Source organism: Sander vitreus, chromosome 17, assembly GCF_031162955.1.
Source record: "Sander vitreus isolate 19-12246 chromosome 17, sanVit1, whole genome shotgun sequence".
Classification (NCBI taxonomy): domain Eukaryota; kingdom Metazoa; phylum Chordata; class Actinopteri; order Perciformes; family Percidae; genus Sander; species Sander vitreus.
In genome coordinates, this window is record NC_135871.1 from 17,777,417 (window position 1) to 17,793,250 (window position 15,834).

At 41.1% G+C, this 15,834-nt stretch overlaps 1 protein-coding gene across 12 annotated transcripts in view; it reads left to right on the forward strand.

Moving 5' to 3' along the window:
- zmiz1a (zinc finger, MIZ-type containing 1a) overlaps window positions 1-15,834 on the forward strand; it is a 108,693-nt gene that overhangs the window by 76,394 nt on the left and 16,465 nt on the right. For 4 of the 12 annotated variants that reach the window (XM_078272416.1, XM_078272422.1, XM_078272417.1 and 1 more), the window contains 2 exons: window positions 2,216-2,321; window positions 12,361-12,396. In XM_078272416.1, coding sequence (XP_078128542.1) covers window positions 2,216-2,321; window positions 12,361-12,396 — 142 coding nt within the window. Of the gene's footprint in view, window positions 1-2,215; window positions 2,322-7,490; window positions 7,606-8,038; window positions 8,201-8,349; window positions 8,772-11,406; window positions 11,487-12,360; window positions 12,397-15,834 lie in introns of those variants that run through there. The other 8 variants (XM_078272420.1, XM_078272425.1, XM_078272424.1 and 5 more) reach the window with 8 other exon arrangements.

Sequence of the window (15,834 nt, forward strand, 5' to 3'; positions counted from 1 at the left end):
AAATAAAAGCCTCTTATTTACGACAGCGGTCTGGGAGACCTCCAGCTTACCGCGAGGTCTCTGAGCAAGACTGGCCGAGCGACGAGCTAGAGGCCGGGGCAGGCGCTTGCTGGCTGTCGCCTCACTTCATCGAGCTTCTCAACTCCGAAAACTCTGAAGCAAATTGTCAATTCGGTATACATTTTCGCAACAGTTAATTTCTCGCCTAAAACGTTGTCAGAAGTGAATTTAATGATGAATAAGATGGTGAAAATTGTTAAAAATGTCCCATTGTTGGTTGTTGCTCTGCCTGCAAGTTCCGAGTTGGCAGTGGGCGTGACTTATAAGTTCGACCAATCAAGTACACCTGGGAAAAGGGAAAAGACCCTGCTCTGAAGTAGGAGCTAAAAAAGTACGCTACTGAGGCCAGAGGAACTTAAAAATCCCGAAATTATTCCTGTCGGAATAGTGTTCTAGGAACGTTTAGTTCTAAGAACTGCAAAAATCCCTCCGGTCGGAAAGCACCTATTCTTTGAAGGATTTTATCTTTGTGACGGTACCTCGCTGACTATGTATCAGAGCGCTGAACTGAAATTTAAAGATGACTGCGCATCAATCATAGCCCTTGAGATTTATCGTAGCTGAATGAAACTGAATGTGTGCCTCATGTGGAGACGCTTGTTCCCTCTGGCATGTTGTACATGTGGAGGTCATCCTCCGATCCCTGGTGGACTATCGGCTCCAGAGCAAATAAAAGATGACATAACAGCTAGTGCTGCACTATTAGCTGTGTCTGCTTGACAATTTGTGGGTTTTCTTTCTGCAAATACATAAACAAAATATCAATGAACCAGTAATCCTCCAGCACCTCTTAAAGCACTGTTCTCACATTGACAGGAATTTGGGCCGGAATGTACGTCCTTAGATTGAGATTAAGCTGAAAACACTGTTAAATCTGTGATGAATCTATGCTAGCCTCTGTAGATGACTGCCTGCCTTGTGCAAACTACATGCAGGCTCACTCACGCAGGAAATTAAACGATTGACAGCAACATGATTCGACCGTTTGTCAGAATCGTCACTGTTTGCATAATATGGTTGGGTTGAATAAACTATGTTAAGTATTTATCCGCTGGAATTCTCATGTCTACTTTGCAGCTTTAAATACATTTATAGTAATTAACTGTAGAATTGTATATTACAGTTTCTTGACTATATCAATCAATCAATCAAATAAACCCTATTTATTGACATCATTTCCATAGTTTTTCCTTCAGTGCTCAAGCAGCCATATTACCTGTAACAAAGGCACTTTATGATCACTGCTAGCTGTTATGTTGGCTCTTTAAAAGGCACCCCAGCTGACCTTGTTAACGCTAATGTGTGTTTTGAGGTCAGAGGGAGCAGAGGAGTTGTCATCTGCTAGTAGACAAAAGCAAAGGGGGTTTCCTTCTAATAATGATTTACCCCTATCTCCTGAGTCCTGTTTAACGTCACTCAGCATCCCCTTTAATGTTATATTAGAGTCAGGGAGGCTCCTGCTTTATGTCCCATAAAATGTTCAACCTCTTTTTGAAGTCATTAGCACAATGACTCATTCTTATTATTATTCATTCTTCTCAAAATTGAAAGAAAAAAGGAGGATTTTTAACCTTTGTTCGCTCAGGGGATTCTGCTGAAACATACATTACTTACTCTTTTTCTACACCAGCCTCCGATACACACACAGTTAGACTTGTTAGTTTAGCTGGATATCCCAATACCTATTATTTCAACATTTTCCTGCTCTGTCTGGGTAATTAAACCGGCAACCTTTAGTCAGAAGACAAACTCTGTTCATTTTAGGGCCAGAGCGGGCTTGTTTGATGATAACTTTTGACTCTGTTCGCTCTGCAGAGCTGCTGTGGTTTGGCTCTCTCACCTCTCTTGGAGGTTGATGCAGTCATCAGACTCGTCCTGACTGTGGATCACTGGAGCAATCCAGACTGCAGACTCCACATTAATCTCACTCATTGAATGAGTGTCTGTCTTTAGAAAAATGAAGTTTAATGATAGCAGGGGTTCAAAATATTAAAACAGGATTAAGATGTCCTTCACTATAGCTTACAGTTTATTTAGCATTTATTATTCATGTAAGTAATAGTAGTAAAATATCAATATTTTATTGTATTGTGTAAGATGGATGGATGATAGACAGACAGACAGCTCTGCTCATGATCCATCACTCTTTCTCCAGGTGGTGAGTCGCGTTGCTGCTCAGCAGGGGTATGACTTGGACCTAGGGTACAGGTTGCTGGCTGTGTGTGCCGCCAACAGGGACAAATTCACTCCCAAGTCTGCAGGTAAGACCCTCCACTCTACTAAAATGCCAGCAGATGCATGCTCGTACGTCATCCCATTTACTGCTGTTGAGTTGCAAGACAGTGCTCATTGTTGTTCATGCTGCAATTGTTCACTTTTTCATGAAACAAAACAATGAAAACAAATCGCTGTATGGCTTTAAGTCGTGATTAGTCTGCTCTGGCCATGAATGCACAACGTAGCTGCTTATTATGTTTTGAGCACTATATAAAGGTCATTACGATATATTGTTAGCAAGACACAGATAATCTCATAATTATGCTAACAGAAAAACAGAAATTATTTTGTTCCTGCCATTGCTTAAAAAACTAATGAAAGTTACCATGAATCTGTGGTTTACAAATTTGCGACTGCGACCACAGACATCACACAAAAAGCCCATAGAGCATTATAATGTCAGATATTTTTAGTCCCATTAAACATTAATGTGCTATTGATATGAGCAGTCCGGGTGGTAGCCTCACAAAAACAGTCTACTCAACAGTCTTTCCACACAAACCCACACTTGTATGTGCATATTTGCACACACACACACACACACACACACACACACACACACACACACACACACACACACACACACACGAAGCACACACAAAGAGAGAGAGAAAGAGCGAGCAGTAATGCTATCCTCAGACATTTATCTATCAAATCCAATTTCCCCCTGATCTATACCTCCCCTCCCCTCCTCCCTCAGTCCTGCAGGAGCAGCCTGTTGTACATTTGTCAAAGTGAAATGTGCAGAGGCGGGAGAGAGGAAAGAGTGAAAGAGATGGATGGCTGGGGAGGTGTCGCTGATGTGTGCTGGACCACTCACTCTGCGTGACAGAGACCTGACAAAGCCGTAGCCAGCCAGTCAAAACACAGATAAACCTTTGTTCGGCAGTTACATAAGTGGCAGAAGTGAGAGTAAAATATTTTGATTAAACTCTGTGATTCCTCTGTTTTTCTGACAAGGCGAATATGTCACTGTTTTATAACAAGAACTGCTGTAACAGTAACGCTTGTAATCGTATCCCATAATTCCTCATACGAGCTGCAATGTGCTGCAACTGAATATGCTGAAGGCAGTAATGTATTAGTTTCTGCAGTTTTTTTGCTCACATGGTCCTATGATATGAACATTTGCTCAAGCTGAATATCCTCTTTCATTTGTGGTGGGAAGTGTCTTGTTGGGAGGAACTTAAGTGGTCAGACAGACGTCAGTGTACAATATTGATTGCTGTATTTCTCCCTCTGTCTGTGTTCCTGTGTTGGGATAATGTGATTGTTGTCCAGGCATGGCTCGGACTGGCTGGCTGTCTGGGCTCGACTGAATCATCCTCCGGCCTGCTGATGGTTCTGGGATCTAATAGAAGACAGCACTGGGTTTCAGGAAGAGCTGTTTATGCACAGCAGACAAATGGGAACTGTAGTGTAATTATGCGGGGGGGGTAACCAGTCATCAAACTAGGCAGGCAGGCTGTCAGGGTGGGAGGCAGATGTGACTCAGGGCAGATCTTACTCACTGAGCATCCGTCTTACCTCCCGCACAAGGACGTCTGTCTGAGAAAGCAGACGGGAGGGCGACAGAGGAGATGTGATGCACACTCAAACTCTGAGAGCTCACACAAATGCATAAACAAAGATGCAGAGAACGAAGCATTTGTTAACTCTGTCTGTATGGTCATATGTCTTTGTTTGTGTGTGTGTGTGTGTGTGTGTGTGTGTGTGTGTGTGTGTGTGTGTCCGTGTCCGTGTGCATGAATGTGTGTTTATTGTGCTGCCTCAGCACAATCTTCATACAGCCTACATGGCGACAGAGGGCTGCGAATCTGACACCTGAGAGGCCAGACGAGGGCCGAGAAGTCTAGGATGCTCTCTGCGGGCTCCTCAGGGGAAGAGGCAGACTCTTAAGACTGCAGATCAATCCCACTGACGCTTTCTTTCAGAGCATCAGTTAAAGAGGAAATTGATGAAGCAATTATTGTTACCCTACTTTTTTTTAAGTTTGACAACTTGAGTAGTTGCAAAATTAAGTTGACGTGTGTATTTCTCACTACAACTACAAAATGCTGTCATTGCTGCACAGCGTGTGCAAATACCAGGTGATCTAGGTCGGTGCTTCTCAAACCTTTTCAGACCAAGGACCACTTACCCAATAAAAAAAAACTTATGGACCATCTGTCTTGCTGCCAAAATATCCCCCAACCAATAGGCTTCCTACTTCAACAATATATTACAAATTACAGCCAAATTAATGACAGTTTTACAAATAGCTTACTCACTCATTGTCTCTGTTGCCATATTAATGGGAAGAATGGTGTGCATATAATCGTAAACGTTAATCCTTCCGTATTTTCGTCAAATGTGACGCTGATCATTTGTCATGTAAATTGGATGTTGTGTTGCAAAACGGTCAGCTTCATTGCTCAAGTCCGACAATACAGCAAAACAGCCAATTCAAATAATAATGTTTCAATTTACATACGCGTTTATTAAACATAAATAATAATAAATAAAAACATGATATTTTACAGAATCTACCCGTGGACCAGTCTTTGAGGAATACTGATCTAGATGATGAGGCAGGCAGACAATTTACTAGAAATTAATCACCAAACAAAGTATTATATGACTTCCAGTAAGTCATTAAATGGGATATTAGAGGATGAACAGATCTACAGTAAAAAAGAAAAGAAAAAAGAATCCAATCTTGCATTTATAGATAAATCTAGCATGTCTGTCAGCCCTCTTCTCTAACCCTCTTCACTCCAAGTAAGAGAACCCATGAGCAAACTACAAATACCTAAGGTTGCACCTCTCCCAACATAAAAAGTGCTGCCCTGTGAGACATGTTGAGCACATTCAAGAGATTTTTAGCAACAGCACACTGCTGCTGATGAGCTGTCTGGAGATTGTGACCCTGCTGCGAGGCCTTAGGGATTAGCATGTTGCTCTAATCTGGAATCAACCAGTAAAGAGATTTATTTGCTTTTAGGCGAGCTAGCATTAGCACTATTAACTCTCAGGGCCAGCGAGGATACTCAGCTTTAACGCTGTTAGCATACTAGCAACTAGCATAGCTACGTTTAGATTTAGATATTTGTAGGAGTCACTACAATTCATAATTATAGGTCTGGCAATGCGAGACTACTGTACACTTAATGAACGCTGCTTCTTTTTCAAATCCAGTGTTTAAAATGCATAGTCCATTTTTAAATCTTCTTAGAGTTGTTTTTTTCCCCCCGTAATAATCTGTAGTCTGCTACAAAATGACTTCCAACTGCGAGGTTCATTAGATAATAGGTGTGCCACTGTCATACAAACACAAAAAACTCTAATAGACTCTGAGCTGTTGGGCTACTACTGAGAAGTTCAGCAGACACCAAATCAGATTACGCACTTAATCTATCAAGGGTTTTACCGTTTCCTTCCTCAGTGAATCTGCCACTCTCGTCACCAAGCTCACAACAGTTTGTTCTCTTTCTTTATGAAGCATAAGCTCCTATAATAAACCTACAGCATTATCATTATGACAAGTTATCCTCTTTATTTCTACTGTCTTGCCTCTTCTCGATAGTGTCCCCTCCTGTTATGTTTAAAATAGATAGTAAATCTCAAGTGTGACTCAGTTTGTGTATTATGTTTTCAACATGACTTGACACGTTCCGGATTAAAGGTAGCTGCTCCCTGGAATGATCGCTATGTTCTTAGAAACCTACTTTAATATTTAAGTCAGGTTTCTGCTTGTTTTTCTGTAGAAAAAATACTTCAGTGATCTATGTTGGCATTGGCATCACATGTTATCAGAAGATTAAGCTCATCATCGTGGTCAAAGAGCATCTACACAAGTGATAATTGTTTTAAACTAATAGTAAACTAATGTTTTTAGTTTCTCTTTTTCAGCTGATTTAAGTGTTTGAAAAAAAAAGAGAAAGAAACTGGGGAAATATGATGAAAAGAGCTTAGCTTTGTTCTGGGTGGTTTATAAGTTCCCCCACCCACTCACATCTGACATTAAAAAGAAATTGTCCCAGCAGAACTGAAGAATTGTCAGCATTTGGTCAGTCAACAGAGCTCACAGAGCATGATCTCAGGAAAACAGCCACTCTGCTGTGTCAACAGTGACAGAAAACGTCCAGGGTGTGGCTGTAACTGACTCCATGTCCTGTGAAAAACACAAACACACACACAGCGCTCACGAAAAATACTTCACCCACTCATAACTCACATAATTCAGCAAGCAAGTGCAACTGAAAATAAGTACTCGCCGCAATATCGTCATCAATGTATTTGGTAACATATCGGTAAAATATCGTGGTATTTGATTTTTTTCCCATATGGCCCAGCTCTAACACACGCACACACACACACACACACACACACACACACACACACACACACACACACACACACACACACACACACACACACACACACACACACACACACATCCTCTCTCTCCTCCTTTGGCCTACAACGATCTGACATGTCTTCCACTTATCTGTCTCAATTTACTTTTACTTGATTGATTTTCTCACCCCGTCTTTCGTTCCAAATTTGAGCTGCGTGTGTAGAACTAGAGGAAGGTGTAGACATCCTTTGTTACTGACCCAATCAACCTTACAGACTTTTATATTTAATTACTGCTGAGTAAGAGCAGCGCTCTGAATTATTAACAGGAAATAGGGTTTATTTTTAGCAGGCGGGCCTCTCTGACACTCTCCAATGGTTCGCCTAAGATGAAACCCCTTTGCAACCCAAAACCACCTGCAGAACTTCTCTCTTAAGTTCATCGAAATAAAGCTCATGGGGAAATACTTATTTGGGTAGCTGCATTTGCTGCCTCTGGCTGATTTGGTCCTCTATCACTTGCTATTTAATTGGTTTGGTTTACACAGTTGCAAGTAAATTCATTTAGGTAAAATCCAAGCTGAGCTGGCAGTGCAGTTACAATCCAAACACAGAAGTGTTTGTTCTTGTCAAAACTGGATGAGCAAATGATTTAAATCCTCCTTTTGTTCAGGGTTGACTGATCTGGCACCCACACCTCAGGACTCAACCCCCCCTATCACACATCACCCCCCAGGGGCTTTAGCTACACCCTTTTCAAGTTATATTTCTGTCCAACAATGCCTCCGTTGTGTCTTTCAATTCTGCATGGGACGTTTGTGAAACCGTTGATGACTGATTGTCTGTCAGACAAAAACCAACTTCCCTCTGCTGTCACGAAGCCAGTGGGCTTTCCCGCTCTTCGGCTGCACAGCACATCTCAGCATTTAGGTAAGGAGAGAGAGAACAATGACAGTTTAGGTCTTTCCTGCTAATTCATCCAGATTTATTTTTCTCACCATGTTAGGTTATGTTAGTGGCGGGCGAGGAGAATATGAACTCAGATTCACCCTCATCCTGCCTCTTCTTTAATTCAGTGGCACTCAGCTATTCTGCAAGTCTCTGATGTGTCTTGTTAGTTGGATTTACTAAGTGGCCTATGATAAAGACAAGGGGGTGTTTTCAGGTTAGAATCCCCTCTGTCATAGGGCGGATAATTTACTATTTGTCTGCCTTAATAGAGTGATCTTTACATCTCATACTTTCTTCTTCTCCCACTTCCTCTCTCATGCATTGACTTCCAGCCAGCTTGCACAGCATTCTAAGCTCCACCCATTTATGCAAGTTTGCAATCTGAGCTTTCATTGTGTTTTTTTTTGTTATTTCCTCTTTTTTTGCCCTTCCTGAAAATGGCAGTCACATTGTCGGATTATGCATGTGTGCATGTGTGTTTCTGTGTGCACTGTCTAAGTGTGTGACGGCAGCTTAGAAAAACAGACTAGACGGACTAGGCAGAGCACATCAATAACAGCACCTCACGACAGAGGTGAGAAGCACTGCAATATCTTGCCTTCTCTGTCTCTACTTCTGTTTTGTCTGCGTCGGCTCGCTGTCTTTATCTCTTTCTCTCATCCTCCCTTCTCCTCGGCTGTCTCTGTATATTTTTCTCTCCCCCCCCTCTCTCTTCCTCCCCCCTGCAGTCTCGAGAGTGTGTTGGAGCCGGTAGCAGGTACAGCAGGAGCCCATTAGTGCAGAGCCCAGTTCTGATTGGATAAGCCTGAGAAACCGGGAGACTGCCTCTGAATAATTGATGTGCATTGTGCAGACGCTGGACAAGGGAAAAAGACAGATCAGAGAGCAAGGGAGGAGAAAGAGAGTGAGCAAAAGAAAAGAAGAGAGAAAGACAGGAAAGGAGATGAAGTAAGAAAGAAAAAGTGAGCAGAGTAAGGGATATGTGCAGAGAGTGATAAGGCGCAGGCAGGAGGCTTGGAAGCAGCAAAAGCTTTGAGAGTTGCCACTGGCCTCTGCGGGAACAGGAGCATTTGTGGCACTTGATTCTTTTCTCTGTGCTATGAAGGGAATAAGATGAGATGTGCAGGGACTTTGCTTGGCTCTGGGTAAGTGTGTGTGTGTGTGTGTGTGTGTGTGTGTGTGTGTGTGTGTGTGTGTGTGTGTGTGTGTGTCTGCTGTCCATGTGTGCATCTCTGCACAAAGCTATTTGGTAATTCACAGGCCAATTAGCAGTGGCCAAATGAGCAGTGGATATAGGTCTAAGATGATGCATTGATTACAATTGCCGTAATTGAAGCAGAATAAGTTTTTTTTGGTAAGAGTATATACTCTTACATAGTCTGAATGCAAAACTTTAAATTTTGACTGTGCTTTGACATTGTTGTCTGTTGCAGCTGTAATTTAGGCCATAAATAGCAAGGGCTACTATCTTGTCTGGTGTGCTACATCAGTAGTACAGTAGTGTGAACATAGTCTAAAGCTTTGGCTGCTCACACAACATGGATCAGGGCAGATCAGCTCACCACAGGTTGACCTACATGCTGTTCTGTTATAGGGTTATTCTGAGTGGGGTTTTGTCTATGTACACTGTACAAGCATTCATTTGCATTGTGTATTGGTTAGTTGCTGGCTTATTTCGGGGCTTTGTGGATAAGGGTTACAGTTGAGGTTGTGGTTATGTTTTGGTCTTTATGTTGTTTTTTTCACGGCTGGGCATTAAAAGAGTTGCATTAAGTTTGGGGTTTAATGTGGGTTTAACTTTGAGAGGATTGTAGGTATATTCTATAATTCTTTAGTTCTAACAAAGATGGAAGAACAAACATACGGTGGTTTTGTCAGTTTGTATTTAGTTTATTTGACATTACACACAAATTCAAATGTCATAATGACACACTCATGTCCATTGTTGTCAATAGGTAAGAGCCCTGGTGACTTGGCAGCATCATACATTCCACATCTTTCAATTGATGGCACCTAAAGGAGCATTTATCCATTTCGGTGTTAAGAGCGCAAGTGTATGAGCGTGTGTTTCTACATCAGGAGAAGATGACCCACTTTTCCACCGTTGATTCTTTTTTAAGTTGTTGACCTGCGCTTGGAGCCAGAGCCTGTCTGCCTGTCCACTCATTAGGAGAGAAGGGCAGGAAGGAGGGTGAGTGTAGTCATGGACGTACAATGTAGTTAGATCAGCACACAGAAAGGGCTCTTTCATTGGTGTTTAAAATAATTAAATGTACCTGTTATTGTACTGTAATGTGTGTCCTCATAAAGGGAAACAACACTTCCTACATGTGAATAAGTAAAGGGCAGTCAGGCAATAAAAGCGGCATGATGCTAAAGGTTATGCAATCAGTGTTTAAACTTACAACTGACAACGCATAGCCTCATGCAAACAATAATACAATCTTCCATTGACCTATTTAGAAAACTCTGTAACACAATAGGACTTCCAGCTAGCTGTTGTGGAGCTGCAGCACTTCCTGTTAGCCTGAGCAGGGTGTAAACCGCTGAAACCGTCTGCATCCTCAACCTTACAGCCACATGCAGCCGCTCTCCCCCTCTAGCCTTCCTCTTTTCTCTCTGGCTCCAAAGATTTGTTTGCATCGCTTAACTCGACACACTTCTGTGACCTCGTGTGACTGTACTCTTCTCATCAGGCTGTTTAGTGACTCATTCATGACATTTGACTTTGAACTGTATGTGCACGGCCTACGTTTTTTTGTTGTTTTTCTTGCAATTTGTTCCTGCTTTTTCTGTGAATCATTGCCATGCTTGACATCCCTCCTCCCACGGAAAGCAAGTGGCAAAGTAAAGTTGAGAATTAAGAGAGGAATTTCTGGTAGAACAAATGATGTCAGGTATTGATAGCAGTAAGGGTGGAGCTCTCAGCGCCCGAGGCTACACAGTATTCTTGCAGGATGTGTTTCAGGAAACACTCATACAATTCTTCAGTCTTGTTTATCACTTCCATTATTTATTTGGTGCTTCAGTCAAGGTGTGTTGACATCTCATGGCCACTCCTCAAGAAATTCTTAATTTCCTAATTCAAAACAAATAAGGCCACAGCTGGAATTTCATCACTTTTTAATCACTGTTTTATATTGTGGAACAGCAGCCCCAGGGAATCTCAGAATTCTTGATTGTGTTTTTCACCCTAATGATTTCATTGAAGGAGCAACAGTGTGAGATGAAAGACATATTGTGGAAGTTGAGGCAAGTAGTGTGTCTGTTTATAATTAGGCATGTGATATTTACTAGTTTCCCTCCAGTGGTGCGAAGCTGCACGTGGCTGATAAGAGCAGTTCATTCACAGCGTGCTGTTCTCTGATGCTCTTCCTCGCCGTGTGAGGTGCTTTACGGTATAAGCATATCTTCACAAAGCCCAGACACTGACTGTGTTTGTTTACTCACCAACACACACCTCAGTTTCCATATTTACTTTCCTTTTTTTTTCTTCCTGTTTTTATACATATAATTGTGTCCGCATATCTTTGCACCAATGTGTATTTCCCTGCTTACTTGTACATGCCTTTGAGTGCAACTATGCATTTTTACTGCACAATGTGTGTGACTCAGATGTGGGTACTGGGTGTGTGTGTGTGTGTGTGTGTGTGTGTGTGTGTGTGTGTGTGTGTGTGTGTGTGTGTGTGTGATTGTATGTAGGATCATTGTGAGTGTTGTAACAGTTCTCTGATACAGATATGGAAGGCCGTGACCCCAGGCTTAACACTGCAAGCAGGACCGGCTGACTCACAAAGTAACTTACGCAGATACTGAATCTCACTGAATTTCATATCCCAGCGAGGACGTCAAATCTATAGGTCAATGCCATAACCCCCTATCATAACAAATGTACCCAAAGCAAACCTGTAGTGCTGTGTAACTGAAGTGGTCTGGTATGTCACTTGACACACTGGTGTCACAGGATATACAAAAATACCTCATCAAGTAGAGCTGCAATGATTAGTACACGGAAAGAAAAGTTATTTTGATGGTTCCTTTTTCTGCCTTTCTCTTTTTTACATCATTGTAAACTTCTTGTAAATCTTTGGACTGTTGGTCAAACTAAAGTGACCACTATTTTGAAGGCCATTTTTCACGTTTTTTGATTAATTGAGAAAATAATCGGCAGGTTCGTCGATGATGAAAATATTTGTTAATGGCAGTCCTAATGTCAAGAGACTTTGCAGGGAAAGGGAGGAGTTCAGGCCAGGGTATGCTTTTTTGTTGTTGTTACTTCTCAGAGGGAGTGTTTTAGGGTGTAAGTGCATTTTGAGATTATTGAGAAATATTAAAGACTCATTCCTTTTCTAAATAAATTTGTAAATATACAAATGATATGAGCTTTGCATTCTTGTGCTTGTCCTTTGTAGACTCATTGTATAACAGCACATAAATTGAGAGTATATGGCCATTTAAAGCTGCAGTAAATACTCTGCTAAGAAATGTTAATGAAGCAGCGAGTCTCAATCAAGCTCAGTTGGACTAGGCACGCCCCACAATACATTAAAAAAAAACGTAATAGACTGTTGTTTTTTGTGGCCACATGCGACACAGAGATCCCACATTTCCCACTTGAGCTCCGACATTTTGCACCTTTAGTCAAATCCAGCCGTCATACTGCATTATGTTTGGTGTTCATGCTGATTCTTATAACTCTGCCCCGTTTAAAAATGTGTAATTTGAACCCCACAGAAACCAGCACCTGCAGGAGATGTCAGAGTGACTCAGGTAGAGCTACCCTCCCTTCTGGGCTGCAGCATCTCTTTGGCTTGTGACCCACACATATCCCGGGGAGGATGGGATCTGCCCACTCCCTCCATCTCCACCTGTCCTCTGTCTAGCATCCTTCCATCCATCTTTTCCCCCCTCTGTCCTCATGCCTGGTGTACTGCCAGAGGTCATGGATGAAATTCTGTCAAACCAGCTAGATAAGAAAACTGCATTGATTTACCAATGTAATTGAAAAAAAACTATTACGGAAAACTAAAAAGCTAATCAAATTAAAAATACACAATATAAAACATTTGAAGTTAGAGGCTGTTTCAGATTTGGAATATTCTGGTCCGTGTGAGCAGTTAGTTACATTAAAGGCCTGGTTTTGGTTGAGTATGATTTCTGACACAGAGCTGTCTCTCTGCAGGGCATGTTTGACTTGTTCTGCCTCTAAGCTGTTGAGACTAAAGCCCATTTGATATGCTCTTCTCTTGGAAGAAGTTGGCTGAACAGAGAGGGGGCAGGATGGGGAATATCATTGACTGCTTAAATGGCTTCCATTACACTTCTGCAAAAAGCATGACTTTTTCTTTATTTCACAGGATTTTATATCCCCTTCATATTTGTCTTTTGCATAATATTTTGTACCCACACAGCAAAGACCTACCTGCCAGTGTTTTACAGACCTCTGCCGATGATATCTATTACAAATTGCTTCTTTGTTATCATCCCACACATTGTCTCAGAAGGCTTCTATGTCTAGTGCTGCAGTGTTCATGCTCAGAAAGTGTAATTTTTCATGTAGTATTTCCTCCTTTGTCTGTGTTGTTATCAACAAAATGACATAAGAGCTGTATGCATAGTATTACATGTCTCTATCAAAGCCTGGGGTATCCAGCATTGGTGATCAGAATTTGGCATGACAGCCAGATTTGTGGTAATTTCAGGACCAGAGGTTATGTGAGCATGTACAGTATGAGGGCAGAGATCTGCAATCCATCTGAAGATTGAGCTAATATATTTAGACTGATGAAGCATAATTAGCACAATGCTCTTGCAGAATATGACACAAACTTCTATACAGGCATTTATGCAAACCAACCTAATTAGCTATATAACTGAGCCTCCCGGTGAATATCGTAGTTCATGCAGCTACATGAAATGATCTTCTTTTGCCACTCAGTTTTACAAAACCTCCGTGCCATTCATTGCTACCAAACTTTGCTTTCACATGTAACATCTCGTCAAAAAAAAAAATCAAGCTTTATTTGTCATTGCATGAATACAGTGTATTAAAACAACGAAATTCAAGGTGCCGCTCCAGATCAGTGCTTTTAAAAAGATAAATAATAAATAAAATATGTAACAAACAAACACCCCCCATCCCCTACATACATTTCACCCTCTCTTTTCTCTCTCCCACACCCACTCACTCACTTACATATACAGCACATGTATTTTGGGATACAGGTAATTGACTGACACCCTCCCATCCCTCCCAGACAACACACACCCTCCCGCACACATACTATGTATAAGATAGCAGCAGGTTTCAGCATAAGAAGAAAGTTCACAGATGCACCTTAAACATTAATTTAATAATGCAACAAAGCAGCTAAGCGCTTCAGCTGTTACATGAAACCATACTGTATCATGTATCATGTAACATATCACTGATACCATATCAATATCGTGATATAGTGCACAACAACAACTAATTAAAATGCCAATGCGTTTGTTTACCCAAAACAAATTCAGCAAAAGGTGGCACTCTAGACAAGAGCACTGATTAAGGCTTTGAAAACATGAAAACTCATCAGCAGTTTGTCTGTCAAATAGTTGTAAATAAACACACCGAAATGATCAAGACATGAGCTGATTCTTTTTTATTTTATTACCACTTGAGTGTCGCCTTTTTCTTGATTGATTTGGGGAAACAAACAAGTCTGTAAAATCTGTAGTAGCCGTTTCGGTGATGCACTTCAGCTGGCATGATGTGCTGCTATTGAGAATGTTTTTTGGGTGACAGTTGTGCTGGTTGACATTGTTGACAAAAAGTAAATAATATATTCATGTTGAAGTTAGCTGGTCGGTCAGTGATGTTTATCTATCATTATATAGTACAACATATATATTTGCACATGCATGTAGGCCTGTAACAATTATTACATCATTGTCCATTTGTTTTACATAATCGCGTTTTCTTTGTTTAGCTAAGGTCTTAAGGCGTATGACTGGTAATTGTTGATTTTATTTAGATATGCCAAATTGTAATTATATAAATGATTATTGGTCGGACTATATATTTTTATTATTATTTCAATTGTTAGTTGTTGGCACTTGACCCTAGCAACAAAAATGACAAGGCGGGATACAGTTAGAAAAAATGTTTTATGATAATAGAGAGGCATTGTTTATCTGTGTTATTACATTATTATCATTATCAACATTTGGAATTGTTACAGCTCTACATGCATGTCATTTTTCCCAATACATAGGCTATGTTTTTTTCAACACATATTTAAGTAATTTTATGTCACATTTACTTAAAATGTGTTTGTGCCGTGTTGGAGTCCCTGAGCAAATATACCAGCCAAAGGCATGAAAATAGTCTGGAATACAAGCATTTGCACTAAAACAGGGTTAGACCAAAAAAAAAAAAAAAAAAATCCAAAAATAATCTTAAAATGTCACTGTGCTCCATGCTTGGTGAGCTGTGCTGCCCTTTTAACGAAGGATGTTGAGCTACAAATTTACTGATGGGGTGCAGGAGAGAATAAAATCAGTTTGCACCCACTGAAATTGCCATTTCAGTGTGTGGAGTTCACTTCATTGCTGGCATTTGACATGCACTGGCACAAAATTAGGCCATTTTAGCAAGTTCTTCTCTACTCTGAAGGCCAATTGCTCTGTAAAACTAAAAGTATGCTTCCCTATGTAGTCATATAACACATTTTGTTCAGTAATTTATACCTGGGAACTGTCTAGCACAATGACTCTCTGCTGCTGGCCTCAGCATCTCCATTGTAAGAGTTGAGTGTTAACTTCCTCGCTGAAGGGCACAGCAGTTCATGTGAAGGTGAGGGTGTCTCAGTCACCTTCCCAACCCTGATGATGCGATATGGCGGATCTAGGGCTTCACATTTAAATCATATCAGGTGTTTATCAACATAGTGGGGTCACCATCATCCAGCAAATTGAATTATGTTGGGTTGCACACATTTAAATTGTCATAGAATCAGATAGTCCGCAATCTGTCATGATTTAACTGCCAATGATATGTTCAAAGACAGATGCTTGCCCACACACTGCACTATCAGAGTTCATAGTAATTAGCATCGGGGTTTCCTTGTAAAAGAGGACTTGTTCACCCACTCTGTCATTAGTTAATGGGCCTTGCAGCCTGTTACCAGGGCTTTCCCTCCCTCCCTGCTTCTCCCAGAGGGGCTGAGG